At 46.4% G+C, this 19,573-nt stretch overlaps 1 protein-coding gene across 1 annotated transcript in view; it reads right to left on the minus strand.

The window, feature by feature from the left end:
* LOC142585538 (glutamate receptor ionotropic, kainate 2-like) overlaps positions 1-18,270 on the minus strand; it is a 112,709-nt gene extending 94,439 nt beyond the window's left edge. The window contains exon 1 of the mRNA XM_075696354.1: positions 17,596-18,270. Within this exon, the coding sequence (XP_075552469.1) occupies positions 17,596-17,830 (235 nt within the window). The 5' untranslated portion in view covers positions 17,831-18,270. The remainder of the gene's footprint in view (positions 1-17,595) is intronic.
* Positions 18,271-19,573: the final 1,303 nt, after the last annotated feature.

A 19,573-nucleotide genomic window follows, 5' to 3' on the forward strand; every position in this document is an offset into this window, starting at 1 on the left:
ATCTATCTATCTATCTATCTATCTATCTATCTATCTATCTATCTATCTATCTATCTATCTATCTCGATAGGTGGATAGATGGATGGATAAATTTAAAGTGCCTGAAGCGGGCAAATAATTACGATTCCATTAAAAAGAAACACAAAGACCGCCCACAATGTACAATAAACCACAACGCTATAAGAACATACAATGAACAATGGACATACAAAAACGTATCTCTGGAATCGGAGTCGTGAGCTTTGGGGAGCCACAAGTGTCTCCAATGTCGATGCACATGTCTGAATAGGTGTTGAAAAAATAATTTTAAAAAAGCCAATTGGTTATGAACGACTTTGAAATTTTCGGTCATTTTCGGTCATTTGCGGAGATTTTTCGTTTCATCAAGATTGTCTACGAATGCACGTCCTGTCCGTCTTTGCGACATTTCTTCGTTCCACCAATACTACGCGCAAATTTTAACGTTGCTTAACCCCTCTATGTTTATGAAATAAATCGGGAAATTCTGCGCAACCTCCTAGAACTCGATAAGCACGCATGCATTTATCGTTTTATTCTGTGCACCGTTCGCTCGCGTCGGACCTCCGAAAAGTTGGTAACAAGAACTATGAATGAATCCAGTGCCTTGTAAGATAGTAGCAATTGATTCACATTACTATACGTGTATTTCATCTTTCCTGTTAACGCTGTCTGCTCTCGACTAACGTCCGGAAACTCATTACTAATAAATACGAATGCATTCAAGAGTCATATACACTCGCCGCAGTTCATCCAGATTACAGCTTGCGCGTGAGGCGTTCTCATTAATGATTTCCAACACAATCCGCGCAAGCAACTAAGCGATAATGCATAAGTAATGTTTTGCTAGGGGCCCTTTGTCAAGGAAAACATTGCGATGCTCCCTCAAGTATCTTTTCACAGTAGACGATCTCAGGCGACTGCTCTCGAATGCTTCTCACAAAATTCTTTTGGTAAAGGCTGCGCTCGCTACGAAACTGGGGGTCAGTGGAGCGCTCTACGAGCCTGTTTCTCGAATGGGGAGCGTGAAATATTGAGCAGACGACACTTTTGGTAAATGTTTTATGAACTATATAGGTAGCCACGCTGAACAGCGAGCGCGTCTTGCATTCGAAGAAGAAGAGAGAATAATGCCACTTTTCTGAATATGCAAACGCTCACACTGGTCCTATGTAGTCAGGACTCGTGTATTTACGGCGTGATAGGCGTAGAAGTGCGTGAAAGAGACGGAAATTGCGACTCTGCAATGAGATGCAAATCAGGTCGGGATCATGTCGATAACGCGAAAGCTTGGTTATATAGACGGCGATGCCTTAGAAATCGAGTGGAGACAGTGTTTGAAAAGCCCTGCTGAGACAGAATATTCGCCTTTCAAGCAGACGCGAACATGCAAGATCCGCACTTATCGCTGGCCACGTGTGCAAATACGTTCTGTTTTCTTTATTTATTTCTTTTTTGGGGGGGGTTACCAAGCGGCATAACTTCCGTATGGGACTAAATATAAGCCTGCAGGCCCATTTCGGAGAGATGCTGCAATAGTGACTGATAAAATTTGCTGTCCATAATCCATCTGTCATAGTGTCCAGCTTGGTAATTGCTCAGCTGCACACCTTTCGCGAATTTTTCTTTGTCCCAGGGCACGTGCAAAGTAGATGGCGGGCATCCGCTGCAAACGCAGGTGCGGAACACTTCGGACACTGGACAATATCTTCGTATGGTGGGCCACAAACATAAGTGATGGCTGGTGTAAGGATCGCCCCGGCCCGAAGTCTCCGGAGGGAGACTTGCTCCATCGGGGAAGGGTTGTGGGAAAGGGAGAAGACACACGTGGGGAGGAGGGCGCGCGTGTGTTACGCTGGAGGATGGATTTTCGGGCCATGAAATCAGAGCGAAGGTCAGAGGGAAGAGAAGCGAGAGTTACGGGTGCCGAGAAAAAGTGAGCAGTTGTCTTTATTCTTTGGTCGTTCCAGAGAGCAGAAAGAGTGAAAGCTGTTTATCGATAAGTGGAGAATTCTGCCGGCGTGTGCGTATCCGCCTATACATGGTGCGAGGGGAAAGGGATAGGGGATAGAAAAAACCCTATACAGGAGGACCAGATATGGTCATGGTGTTTACAGGCGAAATAAATGCGATGTTGCTGATGTAAAGAAGCTGTAAGTTGTCAATTGCCCCAATATCTTAAAGGGATCACAAAAGAAAGGTTTGAGATTGGTCTTGTTGGTAAAACATGCTTTAGAGTTTTCATTCCCAGCACACGGACACCAAAGAAACCCTTTACTTTTCTTGACAAAAGAAAAGTCAAGGGTTGACGTAAGCCTCGGATGAGACGGTATGGGACCTAATATGGTTCCTAACTGAAGCGCTTCATCAAAATAAGAAAGATGGTCCAGCTTGCATGGTGCAGACCGGAAGACGTCATAAGGCGTCAGCAGCTGGTGTGTCTTTGACAGGGGGTTTTCTGTGTTCTTCAAGCAGTCTGTTATAGGTGTTGTTTTCTTTTTTTTGAGCCATAAAGTGAGAAACCATCTCGTGCTGCAGGGACTAGGAGGACCTTTTGCGTGAGTTGACAATTCATATAAGATGACCTCGTCAGTAGCTACAAACATTCTATTGCCAGTCGCAGTTGTAACAGCACTAATTTAAGATAATTAATAGTGTAGTTAACTAATCAACGAAAAAACAAAAACATCGAACACCTCACCTGTTCCCGCGACGTTCACCGTTCCTGGTAATCTGGTCTCCAAAAAATTGAGCTTCTATCTTGAGCACTTCACTTTTAGTAATTTTTGGAAGTGTTCGCAAAAACACGCTGTGTATTGTAAGCGAAGCACTTTGTAACGTTCAAAAACGGGCATTTGGAAAACCCTCTTATGAGCCACATAAAACAAACGCACTACAATTTGATTACCGCAGGTATTTTTTCTCGATTTGTTAGTGAGAGATTTCTTGGCTGTACAAAATTTAGGCAAGAAAGTAGCTTGCTTTAATACATTACTCGGGACAATTCCAGCTCATTGGGATTGATTGGAAACGACAGAAGCTTGCTTTCTGTTTTTGTTTTCTCCCTCAATTCTGCAGCGGCGATGGGCGGGCAGTATGAAGCCTAAGTTATCACTTGAAAAGCAAAAAGAGATGGTTACTACTAAGCTCTGAATATGACGCATCTGTCATGTACAGATGTGGCTTAGAGAGCAATTAAATGAAGGCAACTAGGGGAAGAAGTGTCCGTGACTAGCTTCGCAGGCACAATCCGCAAACATCCCCAGCTGGCCAATAATGGTCAGGCATATCTCTCGCTATTCTTTACCAGCATTTTCCTTTTATGTTATTTTTCAAATTTCAGAAAACGCACTAGGTACCTCTTTAATTCTGTACGTCGATGACCGATACGTCCATTCGCCGTGGTTGCTTATGTGGCTATGGTGTTGAACTGCTAAGCACGAGGTCGCGTGATCGAATCCCGGCCAAGGCGGCCACATTTCGATGGGGGCAAAATGCGAAAGCACCCGTGTACTTAGATTTAGGTGCACGTTAAAGAACCCCAGGTGGTCCAAGCCTTCGTAGTCCCCCATTACGGCGCGCCTCATAATCAGACCATGGTTTTGGCAAGTAAAACCTCATAATTTAATTTAACAGACACGTCCACACAAAAGATGTTGAGGAGGAGGAGGAAAGAAAGATAGAAGGCGGGAATGTTGACCAAAAATGCATCTGGTTGGCTACCCTACTGTGAGGGACAGGAAAAAGGAAAGTTCGCGCACGCACACGGAGGGCCTGAAATTACGATGTCTGATAATGATAACGGCGCTTCTTGTGTGTTTAATGCCCCAGTTCTTCACGACCATGTCGAAGATATTTCTTCGCAGCGCTGTGTTCCATCATGCAACAGAACGAAATGGCCCGCAACAGTAGATTATTAACTTATTTAACGTTTTTGTTACCTCAGTTGCTACTCAAATATTGCTTGCGTAGCCAACTTGCTTGTTCTTTGAATAGCATCAAATTCGGAGAAAAAGACCCACTGCCCAGACATGAACTGAATATAACCGCAATGTCGTTAGCGAAAGAGATAGTTCAAACAGGGATAGAAACAAGAAGAAGGAAGACGATGGAGCAGCTGTCGCTCGATGGCAACAAGAGAAATACGTATTTGGCGGTATGCCGGAAATTCGGCCTTATAGCTCGAATAAACCGCAAGGTCTCATTCATCGCAGACTCTTGTATTTTTCGGCACATGACATTTTTCTTGCTGCGTGGTAAACTAGATGCCTCTCTCGGCGTGCGACGTTGATGGAAAAGTCTGTTGACGAGCAGAAGTACCTGCAAAGCTACGCCGGTACTCACATGTCCCTGCTAACGTTCAGAAGGTTCGCGTCGCCTTGCCGAAAGGGAAATTCTTCTCAATATCTTACTGCCCGACAGCGCCATACTCACTCCCAACTTCACTTACCTCCTTCAAGACGAACTTTTGTGGTACGTCTCTGCAAATACGTTTATGTTGCGTCCCAGCGGCAGTAACAACGCGACCATGCTTACAACCGTTCCGCTATGAAGGATCGCTTGCTACAAGGAAGTTTTGTGTGAGTACTTACAACCCTTTCTTAACTGTGTAAAAATGTATGTGTGGAAATTTGGGTTATATGTTCGAGTGACGTATTACAATGAATGATTTATGGCGTTAATTTAGCCAAGTTCAATTATATATTGAGAGCGAGACAAAGCAGAGGAAAAGGCCGGCAGGTTGACCTAGGCCGCCCCCGGTTGTTTACCCTATACTTGAGAAAGAGGTAAAATCGCCTTAAAGAAAGTTGGTAGTCGGTATAAACACACTCACAGAGGTATGTTCACTGACGCTCACAAGTGTTTTTACCCTGGAGTCGCCATCAAAAATGCCCATTAAGCCTTTTGTGGCCTTCTACCTGCAAAGGCTGCTTAAGATATTGTGAACAAGCATCCAGCTTCTTAGGAGTTAAAAACTAAATATCTCCCGCAATGAGCCGTGCGGATTTCAGTAAACTTTCTCGTACCTATATCCACCACATGGATCTATGAAGCGAACAGACAGTAATGCATTTGCTAGAAGAAGAGTTTATTTATTTATTTATTTATTTATTTATTTATTTATTTATTTATTTATTTATTTATTTATTTATTTATTTAAAGCACGCATAGAAAATGGAGTGGCCGAGGTACTTTCTACCTTATTCCCTCCAAAGCAGCCCGAGTAATGAAACAGAACAAAAAGCAAGAAAAACTCTGCAAGATGCGGTAGAGCGCGCACTATTTCATCCATGAAATGGGGTCAACTGTCACATCTGAAGAAACAACGTATGACTTGATTACTTCCGTACAGGAGCTCCGCACGCTCACGGAAGACAAAATAACGGATATGGGTTCCTTGATGAAGACAAACGCACAAGCCGTTCATCCCTGCCTGCAAGCTACACACTGCACGCCCCGAGATGCCTCAAGAGAGGATGCGACACGACAAACTACTCGCAGCTTGGAAATAGACAAACAGCATTTTATCCCTTTATTCAGCACGGGCCTCATCACTCACCTTCCCGCCGAACCTTCACCCGTAAGAATCTCAGTGGCAGCTTTATTTTTCGGTTCCTTTTTTTTTCACCATCGCTTTTCTTGCGACAACCCGCGGAAGGTCTCTTCCATGATGAGAAGTTTCGTTGCTGTCTCTGGAGATCGCCGTCCCCAACAGATTGATCACGCCGCACTCAGTACCACAAGGACACCACAAACTTTGTTCATCTGGTCAAACTATTTGTGCAGTGAAGAACAAGACCGCGAAGTCGTACTCTCCATGTGCAAACGCTTACTTGAGCAGCAATATCGCTAGCTTTTAGTGGCACAAGCATCGAGTGTCACTCTTGTTTGTTGCGCAGTACTTACCTTTCACCTCCTGAGACGAGCGGCGAAGAAATTCAAAATAGATCAGAAAAAATTGTGAAAAGTAGTACAGCACAAAATTCATGGGCTTCATTGTAGCTATGATATCAGAGCATAAGTTTAGTTACAAGTTAATGAAGAGTCTAGAATAATTGGGATTAATTAGAAATCACTGATTACCGCACACTAAAACACAGAATCGGACACTTTGACATCCGCCATGCTAGTACGACTTTGGCAAAATTCCTCGAAACCCGGAAGCAGAAGGCAGAAGTAATGACGTCACTAATGACGTGACACGTTAGAAGTTGGCATATTTAACAGGCTAATTAATGGAAAACAATTGCTTGGCATAGAGTGAACATCTGCCTAGCCGAGCGGATGTGACGTAACTCCCTCCTCTCTCGCTCCTCCTCCCCCCGCGCTCACCTGCTCGCTCGCAATAGCTGCGCGCGCACGCTCGTTACATGCTCTAACGTCAGCACCGAAAAGGGCGCGTGAGGTGCGCTTCGTACGCCGATCGCTAAGGGGCTGCCCCCCGCCAGCAGGTACGCGCTGCTCTTCCTCCTCGCTTTCCCTCGCTCCCCGATCGCATATCACAGCAGGGAAAAAAAAAACATTCGCTCGCGTAACCTAAGGAGCACCAAAGCCGAGGTGCGAGTGCCACTAAGCGACACCTAAGTCAAAAATTATTGTCGCATACCTTTCTTTATTGTAATTTTTCGAAATCAATCAATAATTCAATCAATCAATCAATTAATCAATTGAGTTTATTCACCAGTAGTACTGGATGGCTACCTGGGCTAAAAGCAGTGTAGACAGCTTGACAAAGGCCAGAAACTTTGTTCTTTGCATCTTCCAGCCTTTGGACGTGCATATTTTGCTACATCGGCGTGCGTAGCAGCGATGCGGTACACCCGTTGTGCTGGGCTTGTTTCGAGATCACACAAAGCCTCTGCATGCTATGCCGTCTGCTAAAATTGCACTGTTTTGTACTGTACATTATTTTAATGACACGTGTTAAATATGTCGATTTCCGCATCGCTCACCTGTATATTCAAGAACACTTTAATAATAGCTTTTGTGTTCATTGCCTGCAATTCGTATACGGTGAAATCTGGTACTAATATCACAAGACAGAGAGAGAGAGAGAGAGAGAAGTGACTTTAATTGCACCCGTCAAATAGATGACTGGGTAGATGCTTCAGCCTAAATCCACACTCATCCTCCCTAACCATCGGCCGGGATCCCTTGGGACGCGGCGGTGGTCAGGGCGATACCGATGATTTGTCGTTGAGCATTTTCTTCTTCATTGAGTAGCAAGCACTCCCTGAATTCTCTACATCTATCTGGCTCATCAAAGCTAGGGCAGGTCCAAACCATGTGGACTAAGTCCGCTATACCGTCACAATGCCTACACCGAGGGCTATACACCGAGGAATGCCATTTGCTCAACAGTTGTGGGTTCGGAAATAGCCCCGTTTGCAGCTTCCTCCACATAACTTCTTTGCTTTTAGTAAGTTTCTTATCCACTCTCGGGTAAATAATTTTTTTTTTCATTGCCCAATGCGTGGTATATGTTTTGTGGCAGCAGTAACGACGACGCTTTTATTGTTGTTATTAACTGTAGAGACCTTACTAAGCACTTGCTATGTGGGCTAGTATGCGACATTTATTTCGTATGTTTCCTACCCCAAGCAGAAATGTGGCAAAAAAAAAAAAAAGAATTTGGAGGACGTTCGAGCTTCGCGTTTAAGAGTGGAACGCGATAGCATCCAAAGATCCCTGACTGCTTCTAGCGCTTCCCGTCAACTACGGCTTATATTACTGTAATATTTTCCTGGAAACACTGGGGGCGAACGAATATGCGCGAAGGCGAGCTTCCTGGTTCCTTTTCTTTTTTATCACCCCGCCCCCCCCCCCCCCCCCCGGCGGACGCCAATGCTGCCTCGGAGGCGCGGAGGCGAGCGCCATTTGGATGGTGTTGCAAGGAGCCGACCGGGGCGCGCCGCTCCTACTAAGACAGACCTCACACCGCATCTGGAAAAGTTGTTTGTGTTGAAGTTTCCGAACACAGACCTATGTTTTTCTCGTATATTGAAATTACCCCCCGAAGCTATCATGTCTGGTGGTTGTGTGTCAGTCATACTTCAAAATTATTCTCGCGCATTTTACTTTGAGAAATTTAATTAATACAGTAACTCCTATGCGAAACGGGGAGGGTCTGCATGGACCGGGATGCGTGGTTCAGGAGGATGCCGATGCCGAATATTCTACGACACGGGGCCCTTAACGAAAAAGAAGGCCTTTGCACGTTTCTGTGAATCGGTGATTGTGTCTCGTCCGCAGGTGTGCGCGCTCGGTGACGCTGATGAAACGCACGATGCAGCAACGAAAAAGCTTGAGGCTGCTGCGAAGAGCTAGCCCCTAGCTAGATTGCGGGGGCGCTGATGTAAACGGCAGCATGTGGCTCCGTCCAAATCGTCCCAGCCACAAACTCCTGTCCAAGCGGGGTTGTCAAGCTTATCCGATGACAGTCGAAACTAAGAGCCGACTGTACGCGCGCGAAATGTACCAAGAAAAGATATTCGAATTGGCGCAACTGCGGAGGTACTACGTAGCACGTGAGGGAGAGGGTGTAGTTAGTACAGAAGTCGTTAAAAGTGCGCGCTCGGTGTGTGGCATCGAAAGCGGAATCTCATTTGGGTTTGACACAAACCTGCTGCCTTCCTTTCCTTACTCGATATAGTGCCAACCTAGATTTTTCTGGAAATGCACTTCCTATACTTTTATCTGGAAATTTATTAGACATACCAAGGTCACGGGTAGCACATTCGCTCTTCGAAGCACGCGCGTGAAATGCGACGCAGCTCGCCAGAGAGCTAAGTAGGTCACTTATACTTGCCGAAACAGAGGGCACGAATTGAAACCATAGCTATAGATTTCTCCCACTGCACTGAGCTAGCTGGGACCTCGCATTATAGAATAAATAGGTCTCATACTCAGCATGGTTGTAAAGCAAAGCTTTCACAACCAACCATTACATAAAAAAAAAATTATACATTCGAAAGTGAGCGCATAGCGGAAATGGAAAGAAAGACCGACCAGAAAGAAAGAAATCTGACAGAAGCTTTGAGAAGCGTCGATTTCTTTTCCTCTCTCTCTCTCTCTCTCTCTCTCTCTCTCTCTCTCTCTCTCTCTCTCTCTCTCTCTCTTTGACCTCTGTCTCGCTCGTCGGCCTCCCTCATTAGATAGGTCTCACGCCTCGTTTCCCATTCACCCTTTTGGGACCGATTCATGCCACGCTGATTGATTTTCGATACTGCCTCCTCGCCCACTCCCCGCGAACTGACATCACTTTTCGACCTCGCGAACATGTCGTTCGGCACTTGGGATGCGCTACACGTATCATTGACTTGGAGATTTTACGTAATCAGGATCGAACAAAAGCGAAGCAAAAAAAAAAAAAAACGTTAGTGCTTTTTGGTGAAACTAGGAATGCTTGATTACCGTCTCGCGCGTAGCAACGATTGTCCGTTGCAGCGAAGGAAATTGGAAGTAGCGTAATTATGTTTGGCCGGATAGAAGTAACGGTGTCCCTCGAGGAGCAGGAGATTTCCAAGCGAGCACCACTTATCTCGTTCTGGATTCGCACATTGTTTCCAGCTACAGCCAACGCAGAGTAAATCATTATCATCAGCACCACGCTTTATTTTCACCACGACAGGCAGAAGGTGAATTGATTTAAATTGATTAGTTAAATATACTTAAATTGATTTAAACAGTGCATAATATGGCTTCGCCTGCATGAATTAGTCAGTAGGCTCTAGAGGTCACTCAATTTCAAAGCCAGAAGCAACGGAGAACATGGTTTTGCAACTCGGGTCTCTGTTTTGCTATGCGGGAGGGTGAGCTTGCTTTTCGGCGACGCCAACAATTTCTTCTGTGCTCGTGGCATCATACGCCAGGTCGGCTAAGTACAAACGTTCTCGTAAGGTTCCGCAAGTTTTCGGCATCTTACAGCGAAAACAAAAATAGAGAGCATGGAAGTCGTAATAGGTTCAGTGAAACCGTCACCTTTCAAACAGGCATTGTGTGCAAGTATTTGTAAGTGTACTTACAAATACAAGCACTTACCAGGTGGCATGTAACTAATGTTAAAGCAACCTGGGAAGGGGGTTCGTTGACATATGTAGACAAACTAGGTCACTGCGCATGTGCTGACTGCTCTCTCTGCCCGAGTAGACGAATTCTGCCGCTGGGCACGCGCTCATTCTTGGCCAATTCCCCCGAGTGGAAGTGTTACATGCGACCCAAAGGGTATGGGACATTATATATATTTAGATCTGCATCGCGGTTGTCTGTGCATACAATTATTATCAAAAACGTTCCCCCGACAAATATCCTACACGGAATTTGACTGAGGTCCATGCGTGGTTTCTTATCATGCCATGCTTAATGCACTGCCAACACAGATGCACGGAAACTTCTGACTTGTAGCATTTTATCTGTAGTTGCTTTTCTTGGCGGAAAAAAATAATTTCTCATTCGTTCTCTGTAGGTGGTTATTTGGGAGTGCCTCTTTCTCTTTGTAAAATTTGGGACTCTCTAAACGACTGTCTGGAGACATTTATTGATTCGCAGCCGAAAAATAAAGGCTGATTAGAAACCTTTTCCTTACGTAAAAAAAAAAGAAAACAAATCTAAAATACAGGGCAATGTGCGTCAACATCTTTGAAACCCTTAATTCAGGTTATATTCTCTTGTAGACAAGAGACAAATCATCGCATTGGCGTTCAGAAACCTGGCGAAAGCATCGCCAGCACTAAACACACAAACCCGAGCTAGCTAAGCAAAAATTTTATGTGAAGAGACGTTCAACAGCAGTCTGGCACCACTTCGTTATATGCCACTCTCTCTCTTTCATTTTTAGCCTGAGTTACATCTGGGCTGCCAAATTTTCAGTAGCCCGGTGAGCCAGACATTCGCTCTCCCGTTTCAGTCATGCTTGAAACAGAGACAGAGGGAGAGAGAGAAGAAAAAGAGAATGTTCGCTGCCGCCGGTCTCTCCTTGACATCCTGGACAGTGCATGGAACGATCTGGCCGAGTTCTTGCAGTGCTAATATAAAATTGTCATCGCACCACCGACGAGCTTCACACGGCATTGCCATAAACACTAAAAAAAGAGAGAGAGAGAGAACACGATGTTTTTCGTCTTTTCTTTTTTCTCGCCCTTCTTCTATTTCATCTCTCCGCGCACTCGATAAATATGCACATGCGTAATAAGACAAGGAAAGCCTCTATCAGCTTCGATATGTTTGCATTTCTGTGTGAGGGCCCGTACATGTTTCGCTCCCCTTTTGTTATATGTCTCGGTTATGCTTTCATGAGAGCTCGAGGCGCCTGCGTTTTAGTGCTCCCTTCGGCTCTCGTAATGAAAACGCAAATGTGATCGCGCCAGGAAGTGCGGAAGAATGATGCCGCCACTCTTTCGTTTCATGGAGCGCGTGCCCAGCAGGAAGAAAATATATTGAAAAAATGTAACCGGAATTGAGAAAAGACTGACGCAGCATTTCTACCTGAACAAAATGCAAAGAAACGCTGATATCCCATCTCATCTCGTCGTTTTCATATCGTTTCCTGAGTGGCACTCACAGCGCAAGATATCATAGCTGACATTGGAAAAAAAAATATTGAAAGAGCTGCAGAACAACAAAATTTTTAAACAATGACTCGCTGTAGAATGCGAGGCTAAATTAAGTGGCCAAAAAGCCAGCAAGCGAATACGCTGTTCGAAAGAAGAAGGAAGGTGCACTTAAGACAGAGCAGTTGTATGGTGGAAGATACAAGGCAAAATGCCATATTTCAGTGCATGCATGTAGGTGCAGGGTTAAGGTGCATTGAAAGTTCTTTTTTGTTTCCTTTCTTTCTTTTTTCTTTACAGGGCCAAGAAGATACTCCCACCCCATCTACGCACTGCGTACCTTGCATAGTAGCCGGTGCTTTCTTTACCCACTAATTCTACTTCTTTGTACGAATGGTGTTACAGGCTACAACTTTTGTTCTCCCTGTTTCTCTCCTCATTTAGTGCCTTCCTCTTGACAGATAGACACGCGTTAGCCTCAAAGAACTTGCTTTCTTTTATTTCATTTTTTTCTTTTATTGTAGAAGTTGTTCCGCATCACTCGAAGGAACTTCGTTTTTTTTTCCTGCCCCAGTCTAGAAGGTACGGCACTATTACACCTTGACATCAGAAGGACAGAATGCTTAGTATTTAATGAAGAAAACAAAGAAAGCCCCAATAAATGTTATAATAGGGTGTGGAATCCTCCGTGATTCCGTAAAGAGTATATTTCACTGTCTCCCACCTGTCGCACAACATGCACCAATATAAGATAGGGGGTGTGCACTTTCGCATCAACGCTACCATGGCAGCTCGGTGGAGTGGCGCTGCGGAGCTCGAGGTAGCGGGTTCGATCCTTGCCAAGGCGGTCACATTACGATGGGATCGAAATGTAAGAACGCTCACGTAATGTAAGTGCACGTTGAAGAACCCCGGGAGACAAAATTATTGCGACGTGCCTAATAATCAGATCGTGGTTTTGGCTCGCGGTAAGACTTCCGCATATATCTTTTTTTTAATCGAATGTAAGCTTTAACAGTTATCGAATGCAAAATAAGATACGCCTTTCCTATTCTGCTTCTTTGTTAAATTCGTTCGTGCGATCCTTCCTGACCACTCGTGTATTCGAGTGCCTCACCGAGCAACTTTTCGTCATGCATGACAGAATCTAGGCGTCACTTTCCTGATTGAACCTGGCTTAGCGCTGCGCGATTAAAAAGCAAGCTTTGCAGAATTCACAGTTGTCTCCAAGTAGCGCCACATTTACCTTACGTTGCTTTTTACTCCATTCTTTGCTCATCTTTCGGGCTGGCATTTTTATGCGAAGCATTGTTGACGAGTTCAACACAGTTTTCTACAGCGAGCACCTGCCATTTTCGCGGGCCGATCCTGAAGATAGTGCGTAAAACTGTGAGTGATTCCCATGGGTATGTATGTGCCCCTGTGGCAACTGGGAGAGAGAGGGAAAAAAATGGAAGGAAATGTCAGGGAGGTTAGCCAGTGTAAGTCACGGCTGGCTACCCTATGCTGGGGAAAGAGGTAACGGGCATAGAAGGTGATACAAATGACGAATGAAAGAAATATTCAGAAGCACTCGCACGATCACGCGATGCTACGCGTTACAACTTTCAAAGCCGGTCGCAGAACTGACAAGCCCTTAAGAACTTGAGCAGAGCGCTTAAGCCCTTGAGTGCCGAAAGAAACCTGATTATATGCCATAGGGTACATGCCCCTGGGAATGCGCCACTGAGTATGCGCTCCAGAGTGCCCCTTGCAGCCTCTTTAGCAAGTCGTATGGGCGAATGGCCTTACAAAGGTTCACCCGCGCCACAGCGTCTGCACGGCGTCTATTTGGCGTTTGCTCGCTACCGTTATCACGTACCGTGCTAGAGTGGGGTAGCAAATTAATGATACAGTGAACAATTAGGCTTTTATAGCGTTCCGCATCGTCTGCGGATCACCAATGCTAATGCTGTGGCGACGTCGGCAAACTAGAACCGAAACCAGCTTTACGGCTCCGTGTCTGTAGTCCTAGCAGCGAGAAAACAAACAGCCCATCTCAATAACTACTACAAAACATACCTAATGATTTGATCTCAGTTTGAGATGAGACTTAGCGATGACGGATTTTGCCGCTTGTTTCTTGCTGAAAGGGCGGAGAGCCAGCAACAAGCGCGAATTCGGATCGAAGCGGGCGGTCGGCGCTTCACGGGCACTGCCATGTTGCTACGGTTAGGGTGGCTATTACGGTTGCTGCCAGTAACTGCCACCGTAATTCTCGGTATACGACGCGCATGCGCAAGGGGCCTAACATGTCACGTGTCGCTGTACCGTATGAGGTAGCGAGCAAGCATAAAAGACTCCGGTATAGCCAACAATCAGCCAGTGTACGCCCGGAACTATATACCCGCTGCGCCAGGATATTGCCTGTGTACGCCTCGTAGCTCTGGCAGCGATGCAACCGGCTTGTAAGACGGAGTATAGAGGTCCGTCCACAGGCTGTTCTTGTACGATTCATCACCGACGCCAGCTGCGCATTCTCACTGGCAGCTGCCAGTGAGAATGCTGGATGCAACGTTGCTGGATGCTCCATTTCACAACCGCATGTGCACAAACTCCTAGCTCACCCCCAACGTGGAGCCGGCGAAAGATGTGAGAAACCAAAAGTTACAGGTTACGCGTAAAAAAGAGAGACAACTGCGCTAGGAAAGTGTTATCTATACGTGTGAGGTGTATGCAAGGTAACGCAGGTTGCATTGATGATTGATGCCGAGCACGCCATCGCACGCCGGCTTTCAACGCAGCACGAGAACGGCTGCCAGATTCCCCTCACCAGCATCTCTGTCAAACAGTGCTTTGTGTACATAGCACAGTAGCCCCAAAGTGAGTATCAGACTGCCTTCTGCCCCCTTGGTGATATGCATACAGGACACGGGGATGTGCTATATTCGTCCAGCTGTCATGCAACAATTTTTTTCTGTATTGCATTTAGATATTGCCTCAAATGTAGAACGAACGTTATTTACGTGTCACTTGATTACAAGACAAAAGAAAGATGAAGCAGCACTGGACACGCACGTTGCTCAAGAGCCAAGAGAGAGAGAGACAGAAGGGGAAAGGCAGGGAGGTTGACCAGATGGGAAGATCCGGTTTGCTAACCTACGCTGGGGAGAGAGCGCTGGGTTAGGTAAAGTGATAGCAAAATAGAGATAAATGAAAAAAAAGGAGCACAGACATACAATCACTGTCGGTCACTGTCACGGCATGCCGTCACCGCACAGCCCAGTTGCACTTGCAGCACTATAAACATCTGTTTAGGCTACAGCCGCTTGTCCAACTCGGTTGCCCTTAAAAACTGCAACAATGCCCTCGCTCACAGCAATTATAATTATGGCGAACGCACGCAAGCGTTTCTCAACTGATGCTAATCAGAAACGGCTTCGAAAGTAGCAAGAACGCTACAGGGCTTCAGAAGCCTCTCACCGGAAGGCATACCTTTTCGGCTGAGGTGGTTTGGAGATCGGACGGGTCCTCCAAAACGAATGCAACCTTTAGTGCCGTTGGAAGGCAGTGCCAGTAGATCCGAGTGTGGGAATTGTGTGGGGCTTAACAGCTTTACACCTGCTACGTAGACTCTGAGAGCTGTGATGTCTGTGTGAGCAGTTAGGAAACCACAGCAGGCACCGAACTGTAACGTGCAAGGATGAAATTGTGCGCATAGCAAATAATTTTCTAAGGCCGAATTCAAAAAGCTTTAAATTCGTAAGTGCTTTTTCGCACTGATGGGCCGTCTTACACTAATGATATGTCGAGCATAAGAATTGGCCGGAATCAGCTTTTGCGAGCAATTGTATCATATAAGAGCTTTTAGTGAATATGTGCTTGTACATCAGAAAGGTAGTGGTGCCTGCTGTGAAAACCCGCTGACGCCGCAGTAAAGGAATTATGAGCCGGAGAGAGAGAGAGAGAGAGAGAGAGAGGGGGGCAGAATGGAAGGAAAGACAGGGAGGTTAGCCCGTGTAAGTACCAGTTGGCTACCCTGTGCTAGGGAAAGCGGTAAAGGGAATAAAAGGTGACAGAAGAAACAAATACCGGAGTAATAGCTGAACTGACCTGGACCTGTATTCACAAAAAATAGAATAACTCTGGCGATCGAATTTTTCGGCAGAGGCAATTCTTATCAATCATGATGCTAGACATATAATTAGGAAAGCAGCCGCCCAATGACAAAAAGAACTGGCGATCACAATGATTCGCGAATTCTTCGCTCGGTTTGAACACATGATAAACGATTATTACAATTTCTGGGGGAAAGCAGCAAGCCAAGGGAAGCAAGCGTGGAGTAAAGAAAGTGAACGCATATATCCACCGATGCCAAGACCGCAGACCGACAAACAGCCCGCGCCACTCAGTGCCACTGTTCTTGGGTCGGTGCCGAGTTCTATACCGGCGAGTGCGCGTCGAGACTGCACGAGGCGTTTCCAGTTTTTAGCTTTGTTCGCCTGGCCTAATTAGTCTATATCTGACATGATTCACGGCCTCGCTTTCTCCTCCTCATGAACGTACCTTGCTATTTTCCAAAATATGTTGCGTGATCTTGTTTCAAATGCAAATAGTTCTTTTAATATAACTATTTGAAAAATTCATGTCTACAATGACAAATGGAATGACTGATAAGGCGTCGTTGAAACGACGCGCGGTGTGCTCATGTCATGCGGCGGCGTACTTAAGTTTTCAAGCTGCCAGCTGGATTTAGACTTGTGTTTGGTTAAATACCTATACCCACGCATGCCAGTTTCGTGCGCTAGAAAACCACCAAGGAAAATTGCCTAAGCGGACGTTCCGGGCAAATTCAACAGGCTGGCGCATTTCGCTCGAAGTATTTTTTGTTTCAGTACCTATCTAGTTGTTACACTCTATGTTTCTCATCTGCCGAAGCACAACCCAAAGTCCAGTTTTAAACGCCTGCTGTGGTGAAATGCCCAGCTTTGGCGGATGATCAACTATAGAGTTTCTTGAAGTTCTCGCCCGTAGTATAGCGTTTCAAAACATTTCGTTTTTCGAACAATTGTAGACTACTTTTCGTGTCGTCTGCCTCACGTGCAGAGAGTAAAGAAATGGTGTCAGCGTAAGCCTCCCGCGACCCTTCATTGATCCTGCACTAACAGCAAAGGAACCATGTGTCTTCCTGGTGAATATGAACATAGATAAACACTAGCAAACATCCACAGTAGTGAAGTTGATTCGAGAACTTAGCGTTGTTCTCCTATAATGTAATATACAACATTTCATAGCTTTATCAGTTCCTTTAAACGGACGTGTTTAAGTAAAATAAGAACTACGTTCCGAAATATATTGTTCAAAAAAGCCGCAGTGTGTAAGAAAAACTATTATCCGCTGTCGTTTAAACGTTTTGCGCTCGCAGTACAATACCAGCTATTAAATTTCTGCACCAGTGCACGAAAAGCGTGCTATATATTCTTCTAATGAGCGAATGTAGTATACCCTGACTTCGCGCCTAAGTGTATCATATAACCGTTCATTCGCCCACACTTTGACGTTCCCCATGCAGCAAAAAGTTTTGGCCTTTTATTAATCCAAAGAAAAATATCTAGGGACTGGATGGTGGCGAGCCCCTTGACTAAACCGAACGCCTTTAATATAACACTCATCCCGTGCCTTATCCCGCCCCACATCATGTGAAAGTGTGCCATTTGCTGTGGGAAGGCGAAACTAAAACTAAATGAAAATTACTGATTCTCAACGTATGCTAGAGTAATCTCTCAAATAACAAATAAGAAGGCTAGTTAGACAAAAGGCGAGCGCAGATATGAATGCACTGGATGTATCACACGGTGTCATTTGCGCCACCCATTCCCGAATCTCCACTTACGATTGCCACAAGCCTGACCTTGCGGCACCTACCTGAATCCTTTCGCTTGCTCGCTCATTCCCGTTGATATTTGCTAATGAACCATCACTACACGTCAGTGCACCCGCATCACTTTGTGCCATGCTCAAACGAACCCTCAAGCTAGTATACACTCACCGACTTGAATGACATTATCCTTCAAGTCTTCGCTGTTTGCATCGCGCAGGTAGAGGAACGTATCATCCAACGTCGTCAGTCTGGCGCCATAAGTGGTCGCCCCCACTGTCGTCGCAGTTTCGGTGACCTGTGCCGTGGTTTCATTGGAGCCGCTGGCGACCCCGCAGGACCACGTCAAGGTGAGCAGGAGACAGGTGAGAATGCATCGCACCACGCACCACGTGGAGGCATCCATACCGCCGGAAACTCACCGAGGGGCACACAAGAGGGCGAAAGGCGTACGGAGGAGAGTGTGGGAAGTAGCACGATACTTCCCTGCACGATATTCCCTCTCTCTCTTCAGACACACGCGCGCGCGCGAGCACTCCCTCTTCACAAGTCTCGGTACGGAAACCCAATCACCCAATCATGGTCGTTCAGCGTCGATTACCGCTTTGCAGAAGCACTCGCCTACCTCACACGCAAACATATACACACAAGAGGCGCTCTTCGCGCAGTTTAGCTCTTTTTTTTCTCTCTTCCGCTTCTTCTGGGCTCACGCGATCGAACCAAATTCAATTAAAACGCGACGAGTCCGTTGCCGTGCGGGCCCCAGAAAAGTTTCCTCCTGGACCGCCAGAAAAAACACCGTTCCCCCTCCGTCGTCGCGCCCCTTGCAAATCGCGTATGCTTCCCGTGGTTCCCAGCGACTCGGCACCTCTTCCTCAAGCATACGCCTCTCCTCCAACCCCAACCCTCTCTCTTCTTTTTTTTTTTTTTTTGAGTTTTGTACTTTCACTGTCGTTCGTCGTGCTGGCAGTGAATCAAAGTGCTGGTGCTGCTTCGAGCTTGCTGAAGAGACAGAAGCAGCGGGACCAGTAGGAGGCGCTGCGGTTCACTCGGTAGCCATTTCGGCAGCGAGGAGACCGAAGGGGCGAACCGAGAGCTACGCTTTGTTTGATGTGCTGCCCGAGCAGTATTTTACAGATCTTTGGCGTTAGTGCACTGGATTTTCTCTACGTTTCTTTGGCTTCTCGGGTGGTGACGCCAGGCGAGGGAGAGACCGAGAGAGAGAGAGAGAGATGCGATGCTCAAAAACAGCACCGGAGAGGGTGGCGCGGGGGAGGCGACAAGGCTTGTGCGAACACACTGGCACGCGCAGTGTTGTCTCTTGAGAGGAGGAACCAGACGTCGAGGGAACGGGGGGGGAAACAAATATACTAAGGACGCGTGGTTATTTCGGGCCACGCGAACCGCGGGATCGTCCTTCTGAATTTAGGAGGCCGGCCATAGGCGCGACAGCTTTTCAAAGCTCGCCTCGCGGCGAGAGTTTGTAGCCGAGGAATGTGGCGGCCGCTCTACGCCTTGCGGCAGGGCCGCCAGCGACGAGGAACGGTCGCCGGCTGGACCGGAGAGGCGACATGTCAGCGTAATAGCGAGACCGCGAAGGAATTGAGACATCTTTCAGTGAGCGTCGGCACTAGGCTCACAAGAGCCGTGGTAGGCTATAGCTGGCAGTAACAGCGATGCTATCGCGGACGCTTTGAGCAGTACGGAAACAAACACAAGAAAGAAGACATACCAAGACAGTGCTGTCTTCGTCATATTCGTTTCTCCAGAAACCCGCTACGTGGCGCTACAGATATGGGTTTCCTCGATAACTGCGTGCTACAGTTAGGCAGATTACGAGGTTCCTTTTATGAAGCTACCTCCAACAGGCGCTTCTAAGCGCAACTCGTTTGCTCAGCCATTCTGCTGCGAACTGTTCCCTAATTCGCTGTAGCGCTGCATCTGCTGTCCCACTGGTTAGCCCAGTTGTTAGCTCAGGTCATGTAGCCCCGATCGATCTGTTCGTACAGCTATAAGCCAGGAAAAAGTGGGGATTCAATGTTTGATGCGCATGCGAAGACGAATGTTAGTTACCATACGAAGCCTTACACCTGTGGTACTCCTATGGGTTTATTTTGTAGTTTTCTAAACTTCTGTCCATACTGCGAGC

This window comes from Dermacentor variabilis, chromosome 6 (genome assembly GCF_050947875.1).
Source record: "Dermacentor variabilis isolate Ectoservices chromosome 6, ASM5094787v1, whole genome shotgun sequence".
NCBI classification, from domain to species: Eukaryota; Metazoa; Arthropoda; class Arachnida; order Ixodida; family Ixodidae; genus Dermacentor; species Dermacentor variabilis.